This window comes from Podarcis erhardii (genome assembly GCF_964252035.2).
Source record: "Podarcis erhardii genome assembly, chromosome: 12".
Taxonomy (NCBI): Eukaryota; Metazoa; Chordata; class Lepidosauria; order Squamata; family Lacertidae; genus Podarcis; species Podarcis erhardii.
In genome coordinates this window covers 18,141,922-18,159,629 of record NC_138513.1, presented here as the reverse complement: position 1 = coordinate 18,159,629, position 17,708 = coordinate 18,141,922, and the positions used below count along the sequence as shown (strand labels likewise).

General features: G+C 42.2%; 2 protein-coding genes and 1 long non-coding RNA gene across 10 annotated transcripts in view; 1 reads left to right on the top strand and 2 right to left on the bottom strand.

Moving 5' to 3' along the window:
* The window catches only part of PRTFDC1 (phosphoribosyl transferase domain containing 1), a 168,159-nt gene that overhangs the window by 18,636 nt on the left and 131,815 nt on the right, over window positions 1-17,708 (bottom strand). The window lies entirely within an intron of this gene.
* The window catches only part of ARHGAP21 (Rho GTPase activating protein 21), a 105,108-nt gene that overhangs the window by 35,132 nt on the left and 52,268 nt on the right, over window positions 1-17,708 (bottom strand). For all 5 annotated transcript variants that reach the window (XM_081834168.1, XM_081834169.1, XM_081834170.1 and 2 more), the window contains 3 exons: window positions 6,603-6,695; window positions 5,772-5,850; window positions 4,074-4,128 (listed from right to left, as the gene is read on the bottom strand). In XM_081834168.1, coding sequence (XP_081690294.1) covers window positions 4,074-4,128; window positions 5,772-5,850; window positions 6,603-6,695 — 227 coding nt within the window. The remainder of the gene's footprint in view (window positions 1-4,073; window positions 4,129-5,771; window positions 5,851-6,602; window positions 6,696-17,708) is intronic.
* On the top strand, window positions 112-10,331 carry LOC309326080. 4 transcript variants are annotated; one of them, XR_014150117.1, is made up of 5 exons: window positions 157-273; window positions 2,371-2,477; window positions 7,496-7,658; window positions 9,920-10,064; window positions 10,275-10,331. It is a non-coding gene; the product is annotated as an uncharacterized lncRNA (long non-coding RNA). The 4 variants fall into 4 exon arrangements; XR_014150115.1 differs by lacking the exon at window positions 2,371-2,477 and having other exon boundaries at window positions 112-222; XR_014150116.1 differs by lacking the exon at window positions 2,371-2,477 and having other exon boundaries at window positions 136-273.

Genomic DNA, 17,708 nt, shown 5'->3' with positions numbered 1-17,708 from the left:
GGCGGATGAGGAATCATCCAGAAATTTGAGTTACTGACATCTGCAGGCAGATGACACACAACTCTATCTCACATTTCCATCTGCTTATTTCAAGGTAGCAGTGGAAATCTTGCACAAGTGTCTGGAGGCAGTTCAGTACAAATGAAGGTGAACAAACTAAAATGAAATCCAGACAACATGGAGGTGAAAAGACCACCTAATCTGGATGAAGAGATTCAACAGGTTATTATTGCAGGGTCTGATTTGGCTCATTTCGGAGAAGCAGTCCTTGAGGTACTGTGATCCTGTGCTAAGACTTTATAAATGAAAACCTCTTGATTAACACATGCCATCCACTTTAAATGATCCAAAGCTTGCATAGAGAGCTTCGGAAGGGCATAAGAGCTAGGGAGGTCGTCTTCTAGGGAACTATTTCTTACTATAGTCTTGTTTGCACATAACACTAATTAAACCATGACAAGTCTCTGGCTCATGTGCTTTCCCCTCTTCCTCTGTGGAGCTTTGGACTAACTATAGCGTTACCATACGTCCAGGAAATTCCAGAAATTCCTCTTTGGGGGGGGGGCAATATGCCCATCCGGGGGGATTTTTAAATTTTAAAGAAAATGTCTGAGGTTTTTTGGGAGTGAGGAAAGAGGCTTGGGCCATCCTTTCTTTCTTTTTTCTTTTTTTCTCTTCAAGATATGGCAACCCTAACTAACTACAGCTTGCTTGTTGTGATGTCTGAACTCAGACAAACTTCGGTTAGTGCCAACTGCAGCTTACTAAAACAAGGCAACTTCAAATTATAACTGTAAAAAAAAAAAGCTAAGATTAACCACAGGTTATAGTTAAAACACAACACTGAACTGTGGTTAGTTAAAAATGGAAGTTTTCGGTCTTTCTTGGTCACACTTGAGAAGAGGAAGTGGGGTCTGGAGGATTATGAGCTTGAGGTTTGCTGCAGCTTGTCTTTGATTTAAATCATGATTTAGCTTTACATGTGAATACAGCATGAATTCATGGAATGATGGAGTATTCTTCCCCAAAGCAATCAGTGAATTGGCAGAAATGCCACACCTTTAACATATGAATTGGACTCTCAACCCAGAACACCTATTATCTGCCAAAGGTACAATTCTCTTCCAGCACAGTCTGCAATATATATTTTAAAGGAATAGGAATGTAGCATAGATGTTCCTCTGCAATCTAGGAAAACCAAGTAACCTAACTGAGAAATGAGAATCCATTCATTTAATAATGGGCACAACCATAATGTGTCTAGCAAAGGGGAAATCCTTTCCTTCCAATTCATATTCTTTAAAGTCAATAAAAGAGTGGTGGCAGTGACATAGAAGAATGCATTCAACAAACAGTTTCCCCTTTCTTCATTTTGTTGCAACAGTTTATTTCGGCAAAAGATAATACACAGTTTTTCTACTGTTTTCAGAATGACTTTAGTCTTGGTAAGACACATAAAAGCTGAGCAGTCATCTTTAAAAGTAAAGTAATTTCCATTGGTTTTGAATATCCCCGCAAGAATACCTATGTTACTCAAAGAGGCCAGACTGGTGCCACTGTATATTGGAAATGACCCTTAGGGTCATGTTTTCAGCATCTTCTTTTAAAACCACAAATGCTAAGATGTGCCTTTAATTTGTTGAAATGAAACCTTAAATCAAAACAATATCACTTTCAGCAAGGTGATGTGAAAGCATCTATCAGTTTTGCAGGCAACAAGTGTTCTTCAACAAACCTGAATGGTTTTTAACTTTTTAAAACAGTTTAAAATGTAGCATTTCTTTCCTGACTATTAAATATTTTTGTACATGTCCACCTTGCTCTCTATTTCACCACCATGTCTTAAAATATACCCAGAGTTCTTCCACATTCTTTTCTACAGTGGGCTGTAGGACACCTTGAGCCCTTGTTTAGAAGAGGCATCTAACAAAGTTACTAAACAAAATGTAATAGTTCTATAAATAAATAAATCATCCCCTTTATTACAGATAAAATATAGATTCACTTTGAGGATTGATTTACACTTCGGGTAGCAAGCCTAAGTGTAGAGCTATTAAAGCGTATAAAGGGAAATGCATGTTACCAGATGTACACAAGACACACAATAAGAGCCTCAACTAAATCATATTAACATCCATTTTCACTAGCATTTAATAAAGAGGAGGGATTGCTTCTGAGTAATGGATGCCTTAACAAGGAAAAGAACTACTGCGGTTTTTCCTGGCAGCTGTCTAACTGTATGGCTGGGCCCTATACAGGCCATTTACTTGCAGTTTGATAATTAAGGAGAAGCGTTATTAGCCCCTCTCCTCCCTTTTAAATGCTCAATTTGGGTTTACTGTAAATGTTTCATGTGTTCTGTTAAAACAGACTTTCTTCAAGATTTTATGCTTGAAATGCTATCCTATGAAAAAAGTCCACTTAAAATGTCCCAACATCTATCCTACATTTGGATAAGAGTCCTCTTGCATTATGAGGTAACCTTTATTTCCTTAGTTGTATTGCTTTTGTCTTTAATTTTTGTCTTTAATTTTTCCGTGTATAAGACTAGGGTTGTTGTTTTTTTACCCAAAAATTGGGTTTAAAATTGGGGCTCGTCTTATACACGGGTAGTGCTGAGGGGTGTTTTCTTAATTTGGAGTCCCCAAAAATAGGGGTTGTCTTATACATGGAAAAATATGGTATATCTGAACCTGTTGTAAGATGCCTTGAGTCTTGTTTTAGAAAAAGGTTATATAAGAAATTTAATACACAAACCAAACATTTCTGCAGTAAAACCTGGTGTTTACTGCCTATAACTTGGTCCAGTGCTAGCTCTTTGGGTCAACATTTAAAGCATTCAAATTTAATGCATATGATGCCTCCTCCTAACTTAAGAGCCAAAGTAATCTCATTTCTCTCTCCCCCCCCCCCCACTGCACTTGTTCTCTGTGGCTGAAACCAGTTAACACAGTATACTGAAGTCCTGCTTCACTGAAAAGGTCATAATAATTTTAGTTCGAATTAACAAGAAATAGAGCTAGCACAGTGAACTACTTTAACCCAAAATGAATTCACGCTGCTGCAAAGGCAAGGAAGAGTGGCTGCAATTAGCTCTCTCCTTGCTAGGAATATGCGATGAAGGAAGAGGTCTCTATGTACCTCTGCTTGTATGAACTCCTGAAAAATTGAAGCCAATCAGAGAGAGGTGGGTTTGATTGCACACATTCTCCATTAAGAGAATGACAATTGGTCCTTACTTGTAACGAAGTCCCAGTGAAAGCAATGGAACTTGTATCTAACTTCCAAGTGGATGCTTACCTGACAGAAAACAAAACAAAACAAAACAAAACCAAAATTATGTTTTTTACAGAGTAAAGAGGGACCTGAATGGGTTCCTTCAGTCCAACTTTTAAAATGAGTTTCAATTTATTGCTTGAATAACAGCTCATTCACTACTGACCTTTGTGCACCCATTTTTGCTGAAGATTATCATCACAGGTATTTCCACCTTCAACTCAGATCAGAGCGTGGCTTTAGATTTTATTCACTGCCATGTACTGCATTTCAGTGGTTTGTGGTTTAGGTTCCTTCAAGCATTCAAAGGGTAGGAAGGCTCCCCTTCCCCACATTTTCATTTCATATACAGTTGTACCTTGGTTGTTGAAAGCCTTGGTACTCATACGTTTTGTTTCCCAAATGCCGCAAACCTGGAAGCGAGTGTTCCAGTTTGCAAACATTCTTTGGAACCCGAGCATCCGACGCTGCTTCCATGGCTTCCAATTGAGAGCAGGAAGCTCCTGCAGCCAATCGGAAGCCGCGCCTTGGTTTTCAAATGTTTTCGGAAATTGAACAGACTTCCGGAACAGATTCCATATGAGAACCAATGTACGACTGTATGCTTATTCTTAACCCTGTGTGTTTCTAGGACTAATGAAACAACAAATTAAGAAAAGAAGAAATGGACATTACAACTATAGTAGTAGCATTATTCAGCAATTCAGTTTGCTCAAGAGCCTGGTTAAAGAGCCAAGAGTTTTCTGGGGTGCTTACAGCCATCTTACTTTAGTTTCTATTTCAGAAGTATAACTTACCAGCTGAAGGATGTCTTCATCTTTTGGCATCACACTAAGTTCTAGCATGCTGTCACTGTGAGAGAGGAGGAAACATACTGGTATATTAATAAAAAATAAAATACTGTACTAACCAATTGATAGGAAATTTAATTGCTGGCTAACATAAAAAGAGCTACATTGATTAGCTCAGTAGTCACTCTTTCTCAACAATCAGCACTGAATATAACGCTCATTTTCCTCTTTACTCCTGTGGATTATTATTATCCTTCAAACCACCCCTCAAATTCACGACTGCTTCCCTTTAAGAAAATTAAAATTTGCTATGCAGAAAAAAATACGTCGGTTGCCACTTATAATGTGCGGCACAGGTGTTTTTAGAATCAAAAGCACACAGATCAAGTAGCTGATATGCACAGAGCCTGTCTTACCCATGTACTCACTATGAGAAAATACACTTGTGCCCTTAACAATACGGACACTTTTATCCTACATGGAGATTGATTATCCAAGTAGATTATTTTTTACATATGGGGCAAGGAGCTAACATTGGTCCTCCAGATGTTGCTGGTATGGCTGCAAGGAGGAAACTGGGAACTTTTGCTTCCAATTTTGGTTAACCGCAGTTTAGTGTACCATCTGAATCCAAAATACGATTAATGTCAATAAGGTTCCAGTTAAACAAGCTATTTTCATAATCCATGGTTTGAAGTTGGCATGTTTTGCAATCCATAGTTTGTCCAGATTCAAATATCATGATAAACTGTGGTTAACAGAAAATGGAAGCAAAAACTTCCAAACTGCTCTTCATCAGTGGTTGTGAGGAAGCGTACAAGCCCAAGGCTTGCTGCAGCTTGTTCTCATCCCACTGGTTTAGTGTGATGTTCAGACACAGCCCCTGTGTATGTCAGGTACAGATATTTATCAGTAAAACATTCTCAGAAACAAATACGGTATTAGATCCAATTTCCCATCACCACCAAAAAGCTGCTAATAAAATAACTTTTCCTAAATAATTGTTAAACATTCGAAACTGCTCATGGAATAATACCAACAAATGTCAAGCCTTTACGGAAATGTTATAAGCCATTTTCTTAACAAGCTTTATCTTCCTGCAGTATGGTCATATGAAATGTCACCCACAGAATGGATATGAAAGATTGAACATAATATGAGGTGTAGTCCTATAAATTAATTGATATGTAGAGCACTGATCAAACACCTAACTTGCTTTTACTTTTACATCTGCTACTCAGTCAAAGTTGTCTCAGTATCAAAAGAATAAAAAAACTTCACAATGACATTATCCACAGCACATCCCTACACTTTCAATGGGTTGTACCCAATTGGTGTCCCTCTGCTGATGGAAGGTGTTTGATCCCAGAAAGCTTTAGTCAGTAGAACATAAGATTGTGGTGAACTTCTGAGAGTCTCCCTCTTCCATGCAGTTTCTGTGCCACCTCCCACAATGTGCCACTTAAGTTTTGGGGGTGCAGGAGCTACAAGGGGATGGTAAATCATCAGAGATCACCTCAGTCCTTGTGCAGCTGATGGAAAGGCCCTGCTGGATGTGTCAAGGGCTGGCCAATCCTACACTGCGGAATGAGTTGAACTGGATTTACTCATTCTATCATTCTGATTAACCGCGCACCAATCACCTTTCTCAAAACAAACTACATGGAATTTAAAATTATGCAGATTACAGACACCCATACTTACGTGTTTTGAATTAAAGCAATTACTTGAGAATATGTCTTCCCTATAACACTTTCCCCATTCACTTTTATAATTCTGTCACCTGCAGAAAAAAAATACATAGAAAAAAAGGAGATATATCCAGGCCATTCTTTTCTTCATTAACGGAAGCTGAGAACCCGTTCAAGTATTACAAAGAAAAACAAAGCAGAAATATTTCAGATGTGTGACTTACAAATAATCCCCAAGAATGAAATCCACAAATTTAATTAGGGACTTCATGCATTCATAAGCCCTACTTCACGTGTTATAAGAGGAGCAGGGAAAGCACAAACAAATGACACTCTTTCCATCTTTTTCTAATAATATGTGAACCATTTATGACTTTCTAAACCCTACGGGTTGGAGCCAAACTTATCTTTGGAAGGGGCTGAGATTCAGCAGAGGTTCCCACTGGAGGAGTGATCCTTACTGATTTCCTATTCCCCCTGCAGACCACAGTACCACCTCCCACACTGGTCCCTGGTGCTCTGGAGCATCTTTACAGGGGACTGCAGAGAGGATCAGCAAAAAATCACATTATCCTACTGCCTTCAGCAGAGCATCCCATGGATGGAGTCCCCGTCCCCCCCACAGGTAATCAGGTCTGGATCCAGCACAGAACATCTTCCTTCCATAATGACAACTGAATCCCAAACCTTTCAGTAAGAGCTGAATGGGTTGAAACTCCCAACTAATTTAAAATTTTGTTTCCTTACATAAACACACACTCTGACAACTTCCTTGGAAGCTGGAACACTCATGACATCACACCAGACCAGCCAATTAGATATGTCTAGGTAAGGTAACGGTTACCTGTGCATAATCCTGCTTCAAAAGCAGGCCCTCCTTCTTTAACCTGCTTAACAAATATGGTGTCCATCGGCTCCAATCTGTTTCGTGGCTTCCCTGAAATAAAATTACAAATACAGTCATTACTAGAGATTGGAAAGATTAATTATACCTCATTCTTCTTTATATTAAATAATACGATTCAAATAATTTTAATTCATCTAACAATCAGAGAATTAGCATCTGCTCTGTTTAAAGCAAGAGAACATGACATGTTTTACAGATACATGGAAAATATTTGAGCAGTCTTTGTAAAAACCATTCATAGAGCTAGGGCTTTTTTTTTTCTAGCCAGAACTCAGGAGGGTGCCACTGCCATTATAAGAGAGGGAGGGAGGTGAGTTTGGGCACCTCTTTTTATAGAAAAATAGCTATAGCACAAGAAACTTTGTTTTTCACAACTGTATTGTGTGTACTATCTTTCATCGCCATTCATACCTCATCTATTCTAATGGGATCTTGTGACTATAAATAGTGAAATCATAATTACAAACATAATAGCCAATATTCCGAAAACTGCCAAAACTTTGCAGAATCTTAAGGGAACTGCAATGGAATCAAGAGCCAATTGCATTATGGTGTTTATATGTAATATTTCTGGCAAACCTAATTTGAAGAGGTTCAAAATCTTTGCACATTAAAGCCCACAAGGCCAATGTGGAAAAAGTGTCTATAAGACCATAAGAGGCCTTGTGGGATCAGGCCAAAGGTCCATCTGTTCCAGCATCCTGTTGCTACAGTGGCCACCCAAAAACCGTTTTGAAAAATACGTTGAATTTGGCATAGCTCACTGTCGCCATCTAATGCCACATTTGTATATTGCACTTTACAACACATTGAAAATGTTTTCTTTGCAGCTGTATAGCTGAGTCCTCTGTCTCAAACTCACTATGCTGACTTTCCACCCAACTCCTCATCTACAACATGGAGATGATGCTACTGGCCTGTCTTTCAGTGCCATTGCAAATTTTCCTGACACATGAGAAATGCTTTGAACACTATGAAAGTGCTATAGAAATGGTAAGTATTATTTAATATTACTGAAGTACACCAGGCTGAGTTTATTCATTCATATTTTCTATGAAAAGGTTAACATTTTCTGATGGAACCTGCTGAACAGCAAGATGAATTCCAAAATTATATCAAATCCTGCTGTTTATCTTCCTTGCACTTAAAAAAACCACACCAACCAAAACCACTAAGAAAGAACAATGCACAATAGAACAACAGAATGGAATGGCAAGGTAGATCTTTTGAGGTGTTCTATGGGAGAAATACGAGTAAATAAAAAGCTACAGTATCTATGTAGTCTGGGGAAGTTGACCCAAGCGAATAAGATTTAAGAATCTAAGAGTCCAGCTAGATCAGACTATCCTGCTCTCTACAACAGTCCACCAGTTGCTTCTGGGAAGCTTAGAAACAGAATGAAGGCCCCAGCATTCAGTGGCAAATGGTCTCTGAGCCTGATATCATGGCTAATCATCATTGTGACTGATCTATCCTCAGGAATTTGTCTAATCACTTCAAAAGCCACCTAAGCTAGTCAACACCCATCATAACATGGGCAGTCAATCAAATAACTCAATTATGCCCTTCATGAAGCGCTTTCTCCTACCAGTCCTAACTACGTCAATCAATTTCATAAGATGACTCCAAATTAAAGAATTACGAGCTGGGTTATAAAACTTATGTGTATCCACTTTCTCCACACCCTGTTCTAAGTAGTGATGTACCAGTGGGAAACTATGAAGATCATCTCAGGTGGTGAAGTACGCAACTAGCAAAGATAAGAGTTTAACAACTGCTTGTTAGAAGGGACTTTCTGTTGTTGTGAACGTCAATGTTTCGTTTCTGAATGTTGTTTTTGAGCACAGGATATGAAGAGCAGTACAAGGAAGAACAATGTAACTAGAGGAATTAACTCAAGAGAAGGATCTGGAGAAGTTTAAATATCGATAATTCAGACTTGTTTATTTACAACCAAGCTTATACAAGATACGTAGGAGCATCTACAAAGGTTTGAAACATGACCTCTTTTCCTAAAGAGCCATGCAATAACGCTCAGTTAATAAGACCGTGTTGGCTTAACATTCTGAAAATGTCCTTTTTCAGTAGACTTCATAAAAAAAGACCCACTTTCATTTATAAAGCAAACACATAATTCAAGCAATGGGTAGGGTCCTCCACCACACCTGAGGACAGTAGGGTGGTTATGGAGAAGGCAATCAAGCACCATGGCACACGCCGCTTTGCAACAGAGGGGTATGGCCAGGGGGCTCCAGAGGAACAGCTGAGGAGATGCCATCACTGTCCCCCGTGTCTGCTGCCTGAGACAAGAAGCTTCACTCTGCACAGGTAGCGCCAGCACTGAAAGGAAGTCATTAATGCAACTGAGACAGCAGAAATCTCTCTGATTAGTTACCATTACTGAAAGAGAGAAGCATCAACAAGAATAACTTTTCTGCCAAATGTTTGATGAAGGAGTATCTGCTCTACTGGGTCTACTGACTTCCAGCAATTGTTATGTCCTTCAATCTAGAAAGCCGGGGGCCAGTATTTCACAAAGCTTACATCTAACAGCTTAACTGTTATTTATGAAAAAAGAAATAGGGAGAGAAAACAGAAGCGCATCCCTGGTCCCAGTCCTTGAATGACACTGATTTGGTACTTTATTCAACAGATCTCTCTCCCTCCCTCCCTCTGTGTGTTTGTGTTTGCGTGTTTGCGTGTGTAATTATAGCTATGAAGTAATAGGGTGGAAAGCATGCAGAAAATGAAAATGATTCCAGACTGTTTAGAAAGACCTTAACATGAAATACTTTTACTGCAAAGGAAGGGAGGCAGTGATGACATTTCTGAAACTCCACATTATGATATTTGTTTTCAACTAATTGCACACCACCCTGGAATCTAGTTTGATGCAGGGTGGTTTAGACATTCCGTAAAGCAATAAACGAACGTTTGCAGGGTATGGTATATAAACAAGTCAAAAAGCCCCACGTGCATCAAATTAAGAGTTATAGCAACCTGTGTCAGTCCCAGATTTGGGGGCACTGGAAAACATGTTTGCGGTTGGACCTCTTACTTGACGTTACTATTGCCTGTTTGCTTGTTTTCCCCTCTCTGGAAAAAAAGCCACATAGCTACCCAGAGGGCAGATACCACAGCTGCTGGGTCATATTGTGCCATACACTAATTTGCTGCAAATGCAGAACCATCAAGAGAGCTAGGTGAGTAGAAACCGATGTGCCTTCTCACGTTGCTCTTGTCATCACTTGCAGGTGAATAAGCAGCAATAGCAAGATGGAAGTGGTCGCCTGGGGGTCCCTGGAAGATCCACAGTGGGCCCCTCAGGTGTGTGTATGCCTTCCAATGTGTTCAACAATTCTTAACATTGGGACTCCTACCCTAGTGATATCTTCATAGGTAAAGGTAAAGGGACCCCAGACCATTTTGTCCAGTCGCGACCGACTCTAGGGTTACGGCGCTCATCTCACTTTATTGGCCGGGTCATGTGACCAGCATGACTAAGCCGCTTCTGGCAAATTAGAGCAGCACACAGAAACGCTGTTTACCTTCCCACCGGAGCGGTACCTATTTATCTACTTCCACTTTGACGTGCTTTCAAACTGATAGATACCCCCATATCTGTCAGGTGAGAAGGCCCCGTATGGGATGCCAGAAGCACCCCTTTGTTAAACATGTCTATATTGTTACGATATGGATGCAATGCAGCTGCAAACTGCTAGCTTGAAAACATCAGATGATGGAATGTTGGGACTGTTCCGTGGGAAACAGAGGGACAGTCAATTCACAGGGCAATGCACCGGAATTAGCTCAGAGTGTAATATGAGCTCTTCCTCTTGCTCTTGTACAGGAAGTACAGGATGTTTTTGTCACTTGACTACTGGAGTTTGAAGAGTACAGACATGTTTTCTGTAATGCTGCAAAGACAGAAATAAAGGCATGTAAATACATTTCTGTCTATCTCCTTTTCCCTGCGGGGGGGGCCAGAAGGGAGGGGGTGTGTTCTTCCCACATTTGGGAAGAATCGCCTATCGTAACCTAGCCTGGATCTTGCTGGGGAATGCAGCCAGGGAGGTCAACAGGAGACCAAGCTGGGTGCCTGGGAGAGTTGCCAGCATCTCCCGATAAAGGCTTGATTTCCGACATATATTGTACTTTTATAGTGTTAATTTTTGAAATGGTAATGCATATCAATGATACGATGTCTGTCTGTCCGTCTGTCTCTCTCTTTAAGTATTCCCTTCAAGTATTTCTGGAACAACGACTTTAGGGGGGGAAATTCTAAAGTAAGAAAATGAGCAGAATATGCCAGAGGAGAGCAGCTTCTGCCTTTCATATGACATGATACCAGCCCAAGCTCCTCCCGTCTGGTATATCTGAAATAAATAGGCATTCAGCCTATGGATTTACTGGAAATATACACTGTTACACCAGCTAAAGATTAGTAAGTGGACATAAAAGAAACTTAATCCTAGTCTGGACAGAATAAAAAAAATAGCATGTACATGCCTCTAGGGCATCTACAATATGGTATACCCAGGTGCTTCCTTGTGCAGGGAAAAAATTGCAATTAGACAGTTAATTTAATGGTTTGCTCTTCAAGAAAATGGAGCAGCTCCAATGTATTCTGTAAAAAAAACCCACAGACTGACTAGAGCAGCAGCAAAGATGAGACTTAGCAGTTCACATGGCATGAGTAGTGTTCACCAATAGAGGGGAAAAGAGGAAATTGAAATGATGGTAGTTGCTATGGATACCGCCACACAAAAATCAGAAGGCAAATTGGAAGGAACAAGAGTATCAGAACACTGAGCGATAAGTGCCAAAAATATCTTGCGGGGATTATCTACAGTTAACACACTACTAGGTAAGATGAATCTCTTCTGCTTAAGTGGAAAAACTATGTATTTCTTAGGTTCTCAAAATGATTAAGCCACAGTAACTTGTACACGAACCATTTATCTGTTAAGACTAGAGCAAAAGTATAACTCAGTTCATCATAAATAAATGAAATGTATCCATCTCTGAGGATTTGAATAGAAGTTTATTTTAGCACATTGTTATTAGCCTTCATTATGATTAAAATGTGTGATCTAATGGATCTGCCTTCTTAAATTTTAGACAAAAAACCCCACAATTGATTCACTCCTTAATATCATAAAAGAGGATGCTTCATCTAACCTATGCAACTTAATACCTAGCTACAAAGTTTACAACAATCCCAGAAAAGCATTTTTAAAATAATGTACTAAAAATTAACGGATAATAATTTGAAATGGAATGAAACCATTATCATATACCTAGTACAATTTTGTGATACGTTAAATCTTTGAGAAAGGTTTTATTCAGTCATTTTTATTTTTTAACAAAAATATATACATAAATATTTGCTTCCCCATTGACTTAAATGTCATTCAGGGTAAGCACAGCCCTCAGTTATTCCAGGCACAGCTTGAATTCAGGAGAGCTGCATTTGTACATTACTGCAACAACTAAAATGAAATAGATCATCAAAGCCTCTAGCTGTGTTTCCTTACCACATGTGTGCTTTCCCACCAGTCATATTAAATTGTTACTATAGTTGTTCTGACATATACATACATTTAAGAAAAGAAAAGAAAAACTGACCCGCCTTAAGCAGCGACTGCTTCTTTGCAGACAGGCAGGAAATTAAATATCAGAACTAATGCCTTCAAAATACTGATTCCACATTATTAAATTTCTTTCAATAAAACAACTGCCAAGACAGTGACATCAGGACCATCAGATAAAATCTTCCGACTGACGTTAACTGTAAGAGGTTTCAGATCAACACAGCAGTGAAATTATTACAGGAAAGCAGGTAAAGATTAAAATTATTACAGGAAAGCAATGCTATGTGGACAAAGCCAGTTTTACAAAATGCCCTGAAATGGCGGCACCAGAGCCAAGGATCTCTTTGTTCAGCATTGTGCCCTTTAGCCACAGAGCAGCAGAGGCCAACTTAATAACCTCTTTTACCTCTGATTCAGAAAAGGTGAGGGAATGTCTAGAATCGATAACTGAATGGATGAGGACCAATAAAAAGAGGAACCCAACACAAATAAGTCTGTATTGGGAACAGTGCTTTTAAGCCTAGATAGCTCAGCTGGTTAGAGAGTGGTGCCGATGATCACGCCAGGGTTGCAGGTGCAATTCTCGTATGGGAAAGCTGCATATTTCTGCACTGCAGAGGGTTGGACTAGATGAAGAAGAAGAAGAAGAAGAAGAAGAAGAAGAAGAAGAAGAAGAGGAGGAGGAGAAGGAGGAGGAGGAGGAGGAGGAGGAGGAGTTTGGATTTGATATCCTGCCTTTCACTCCCTTTAAGGAGTCTCAAAGCGGCTAACATTTTCCTTTCCCTTCCTCCCCCACAACAAACACTCTGTGAGATGAGTGGGGCTGAGAGACTTCAAAGAAGTGTGACTGGCCCAAGGTCACCCAGCAGCTGCATGTGGAGGAGCAGAGACGCGAACCCGGTTCCCCAGATTATGAGACTACCGCTCTTAACCACTACGCCACACTGGCTCTCAATGCTCCCCGGGGTCCCTGTCCGTGAATGATGCAGCCTGGTTTGCTGGTGGCATCAATTATTCAGGACACGGTAAAGAAAACAATTGCAAAGAGTTTCAAAAGGGTATCTCCAGATTGGGGAAATGGGCAGCAAAATGGCTGACACAGTCCCCCCCCCCCCCCGTAAAAATTATGCATGGAGAAAGTGAACAGAAGAGGATCCTGGTTCAACTTTAAGAAGCAGCTGAAGTCGAGACGCAACGGGGAGAGCCCCCCCTCCCCCAACTTCGGTTCCCACAAATCAGCGCCCCTCCTGCTTCTACCTCCTCCTCCTCCTATTCCTGGATCAGGAGCTGCAAACCCAAGCTTGATCCTGATAGTGCTGCAGGAGGGCTCATGGCACAGTGAATGTAGGCTACTTGAGCAGCACGCCTCTAAAATACCAGTCACCGGGGAGCAACAGCAGGTAAGGGCTGTTGTGCTTTTAAGTCCTGCTTATGGACTTTCCCTAAGTCTGTCATGGGCCGTTGTGGGAAACACAATACTGGACTAGATCAGCTCTTGGACTGACACATGTTATGCTCATGTTAAGGCTGATGGCGGACATGCACACACTCGGGAGCCAACTGGTACATCTCCAGAGAAGCTGAATTTTCTACGCCAACAGCTTCATCAATTTAAACATTAAATTGAAGAGTATGCAGTCAGACCGTTTTCACAATATATTCATATCCCACCCCACACCCAAGAAAGTAAAGACCTACACATGGGAGAGGGAGGAGGGGTAAAGAGAGAAGGTTACTTATGCAATCTCTGTATCTCCCTAGTAAAGGTAAAGGGACCCCTGACCGTTAGTTCCAGTCGCGGACGACTCTGGGGTTGTGGCGCTCATCGCTTTATTGGCCGAGGGAGCTGGCATACAGCTTCCAGGTCATGTGGCCAGCATGATTAAGCCGCTTCTGGTGAACCAGAGCAGCTCATGGAAACGCCGTTTACGTTCCCACCAGAGCGGTACCTATTTATCTACTTGCACTTTGACGTGCTTTCGAACTGCTAGGTTGGCAGGAGCAGGGACCAAGCAACGGGAGCTCACTCCGTCACGGGGATTCGAACCGCCGACCTTCTGATCAGCAAGTCCTAGGCTCTGTGGGTTTAGACCACAGCGCCACCCACGTCCCTAGTACGTTAGGGTAAATATCTGCACCCGAGTGGCTGGCTGCAATGTGTCAAAGTATTGTTAGGGTCAAACTATGTGCTTACAATAAGCAGCTCTCTTTCTTTCAGAAGCAGAGACTGTAGTAGGGTCTCTGATCTGAATCTGATGGCATTTTCCCACTGAAAATCAGCTGTCAAGACTGCTCTTTATTATTTGTTTGTTTGTTCGTTCAATTTACAGCCTGCCCTTCCTCCCAAAGGAGCCCAGGACGGCCAGCACAGGAATAATTTTTTTAAGCATTCTAAAACAGTTAAAACACAATCTAAAAACAGTTAAAACATTGTTAAAACAATGTTCTCAGGATTGCTCAGAACAGTGTTCTTCAGCCATCAAATGCCTGCATAAACAGGAAGGTTTCCTACAGAGGGCATTCCACAAATGGGGAACTGCCACTGAAAAGGCCCTGTCATGGGTCAAAACCAACCACGCAGCCCTCAGTGGGTGATTTGATGCAACAAACAGCACTTTGGAGACAAATAAGAGAGTACATTTTATGTGGGGAAAATTGTAACAGAGCTTCCTCTGGTTGTTGATTGTAAGCATGAACTTTTAAGTGTGTGCTTCTCAAAACCTGTACTTTGACCTTTGGACAAATGAGTAACTTGCCAAAATGGAAAGGAGAAAGTAATAATAATAATAAATTTTATTTATATCCCGCCCTCCCCAGCCGAAGCCGGGCTCAGGGCGGCTAACAACAATAAAACAGTACAAATGTACAGCACAAACAACACTCTAAAATCATTCAGTATAAAATTAATTAAATTCAAGCCACTGGCCACCACTGGGCCAGAGCTCCGCGAAGATTGCCAAGGGAGGGAGTCAGGCTGTGCCCTGGCCAAAGGCCTGGCGGAACAGCTCTGTCTTGCAGGCCCTGCGGAAAGATGTCAAGTCCCGCAGGGCCCTAGTCTCTTGTGACAGAGTGTTCCACCAGGTCGGAGCCACAGCCAAAAAAGCCCTGGCTCTAGTTGAGGCCAGCCTAACTTCTCTGTGAACTGGGACCTTCAATATGTTTTTATTTGAAGACCGTAAGTTTCTCTGTGGGGCATACCAGGAGAGGTGGTCCCGTAGGTACGAGGGTCCTAGGCCGTATAGGGCTTTAAAGGTTAAAACCAGCACCTTAAACCTGATCCTGTACTTCACCGAGAGCCAGTGCAGCTGGTATAGCACCGGGTGAATGTGATCTCGCAGCAAAGACCCCGTAAGGAGTCTCGCTGCAGCATTCTGCACCCGCTGGAGTTTCTGGGTCAGTCTCAAGGGCAGCCCCACGTAGAGCGAGTTACAATAATCCAGTCTGGAGGTGACCGTCGCGTGGATCACAGTGGCTAGGTCAGGGCGAGAGAGGTAAGGAGCCAACTGCTTAGCTTGGCGGAGATGGAAAAATGCCGCCTTTGTTATAGCTGCAATCTGCGCCTCCATGGAAAGGGAGGTGTCAAAGATTACACCCAAACTCTTAACGGACGGTGCTGGCACTAATTGCGCCCCCGCAAGAGATGGGAGTTGCCCCCCCAATCCCATATCGTCCCGTCCCAGCCACAGGACCTCTGTCTTCGAAGGATTTAGCTTCAACCAGCTCCCACGTAACCATCCAGCCACAGCTTCCAAGCATCTGGTCAGTGTGTCTGGGGCCGAGTCAGGATGGCCATCCATCAACAGATAGAGTTGGGTGTCATCGGCATACTGATGGCAACCCAACCCAAAACTCCAGACAAGCTGGGCGAGGGGGCGCATAAAGATGTTAGAAAGCATCAGGGAGAGTATTGCACCCTGAGGCACTCCACACACCAAGGAGTGGCGCGATGACAATTCCCTGCCAAGCGCCACCCTCTGTCCCCGACCAGAGCGAAACGAGTGCAGCCATTGAAGGACTGTGCCCTGGATCCCCACGTCGGCAAGGCGGTGGTCCAGAAGTTCGTGATCGACCATGTCGAAAGCTGCTGACAGATCTAGAAGAATCAGCAGCCCCGACCCACCTCGATCCAGCTGTCTACGAAGATCATCTGTTAGGGCAACCAGAGCCGTCTCGGTCCCATGACCAGCGCGGAAGCTGGACTGGAATGTATCCAGAGCTGATGTTTCATCCAGAAACCCACCAAGCTGTTCAGCAACCGCTCTCTCAATCACCTTACCCAGGAACGGAAGATTCGAAACTGGGCGGTAATTGGATAGATCTAAAGGATCTAATGATGTTTTCTTTAAGAGCGGGCGCACCACTGCCTCCTTCAGTTCCCCTGGGAATGTCCCTGTGCCAAGGGACAAATTGATGATATCCCCCAGGAGGGCCCGCACCTCGTCTGGACACACTCTTATCAGCCAAGACAGGCACTGGTCGAGAGGACAGGTGGTGGGCTTTCCAGCTCGGAGGAGTCTGTCCACATCGGCTGGGGATATCCGGTCAAAGTGGTCCAATACTGGACCCGAGGACAGTCGAGGGACCTCCAGTTCCTTTATTGTATCCAAATTGGCAGGGAGGTCATGGCAGAGCAACAAGACCTTCTCCGCAAAAAAGCTCGCAAATGCCTCACAGCTGTGTGTCAAATTGTTATTTAAATTTGGCTGTCCCTCAAGGGACGTTAAAGACCTGATTATACTAAATAATTGTGCCGGGCGAGAGCTAGCAGATGCAATGGAGGCCGAGAAGTAAGACTTCTTAGCAGCCTTCACCGCCATCTCGTAGGTTTTCATAAAAGCCCTATAAGATGTTCTTGAGGTTCCGTCACGGGCACCCCGCCATACTCGCTCTAGCCGTCTGAGGTCCCGCTTCATTTTCCGGAGCTCCTCAGTAAACCAGGGAGCCCTGGTTTCTGCGGGGTCGCAGAGGGTGCTTTGGTGCGATCTCATCGATGGTTGCCAGGAGCTGGTTATTCCAGCCCTCAACAAGCTCAGTCTTCAATATTCAATACTTACTTTGATCAGCTGACTGTCTCCCATTGGAATAATGTAAGGATCAGATTTAAGGAACCCATTTAACTTAAGTCCCACAGATTTCAATGGGAACGAAAAGCAGCTAGCTTGCTCCAGATCCAACCCAGTATAGCTCCAGTCATTGTCAAAAGCACTGTACAGCCTCAACTTTTATTAAATAATTTAATATTTCAGCTTAGATTTGCATTAAAGAGGTTGGCACTAGATGGCTCCTTTGCATATAATTTAAACAGAACCATAGCAGCAGTTTCACAGATAAGAAAGCTCTGTGATCCTATCCACTATTATTCACACTAACTCTATCCCACACCTATAATGTATGAAAGGCACTGCAGGAATAAATGCTAATTAGTTTGATATGTGAATTGCTTGCCCTC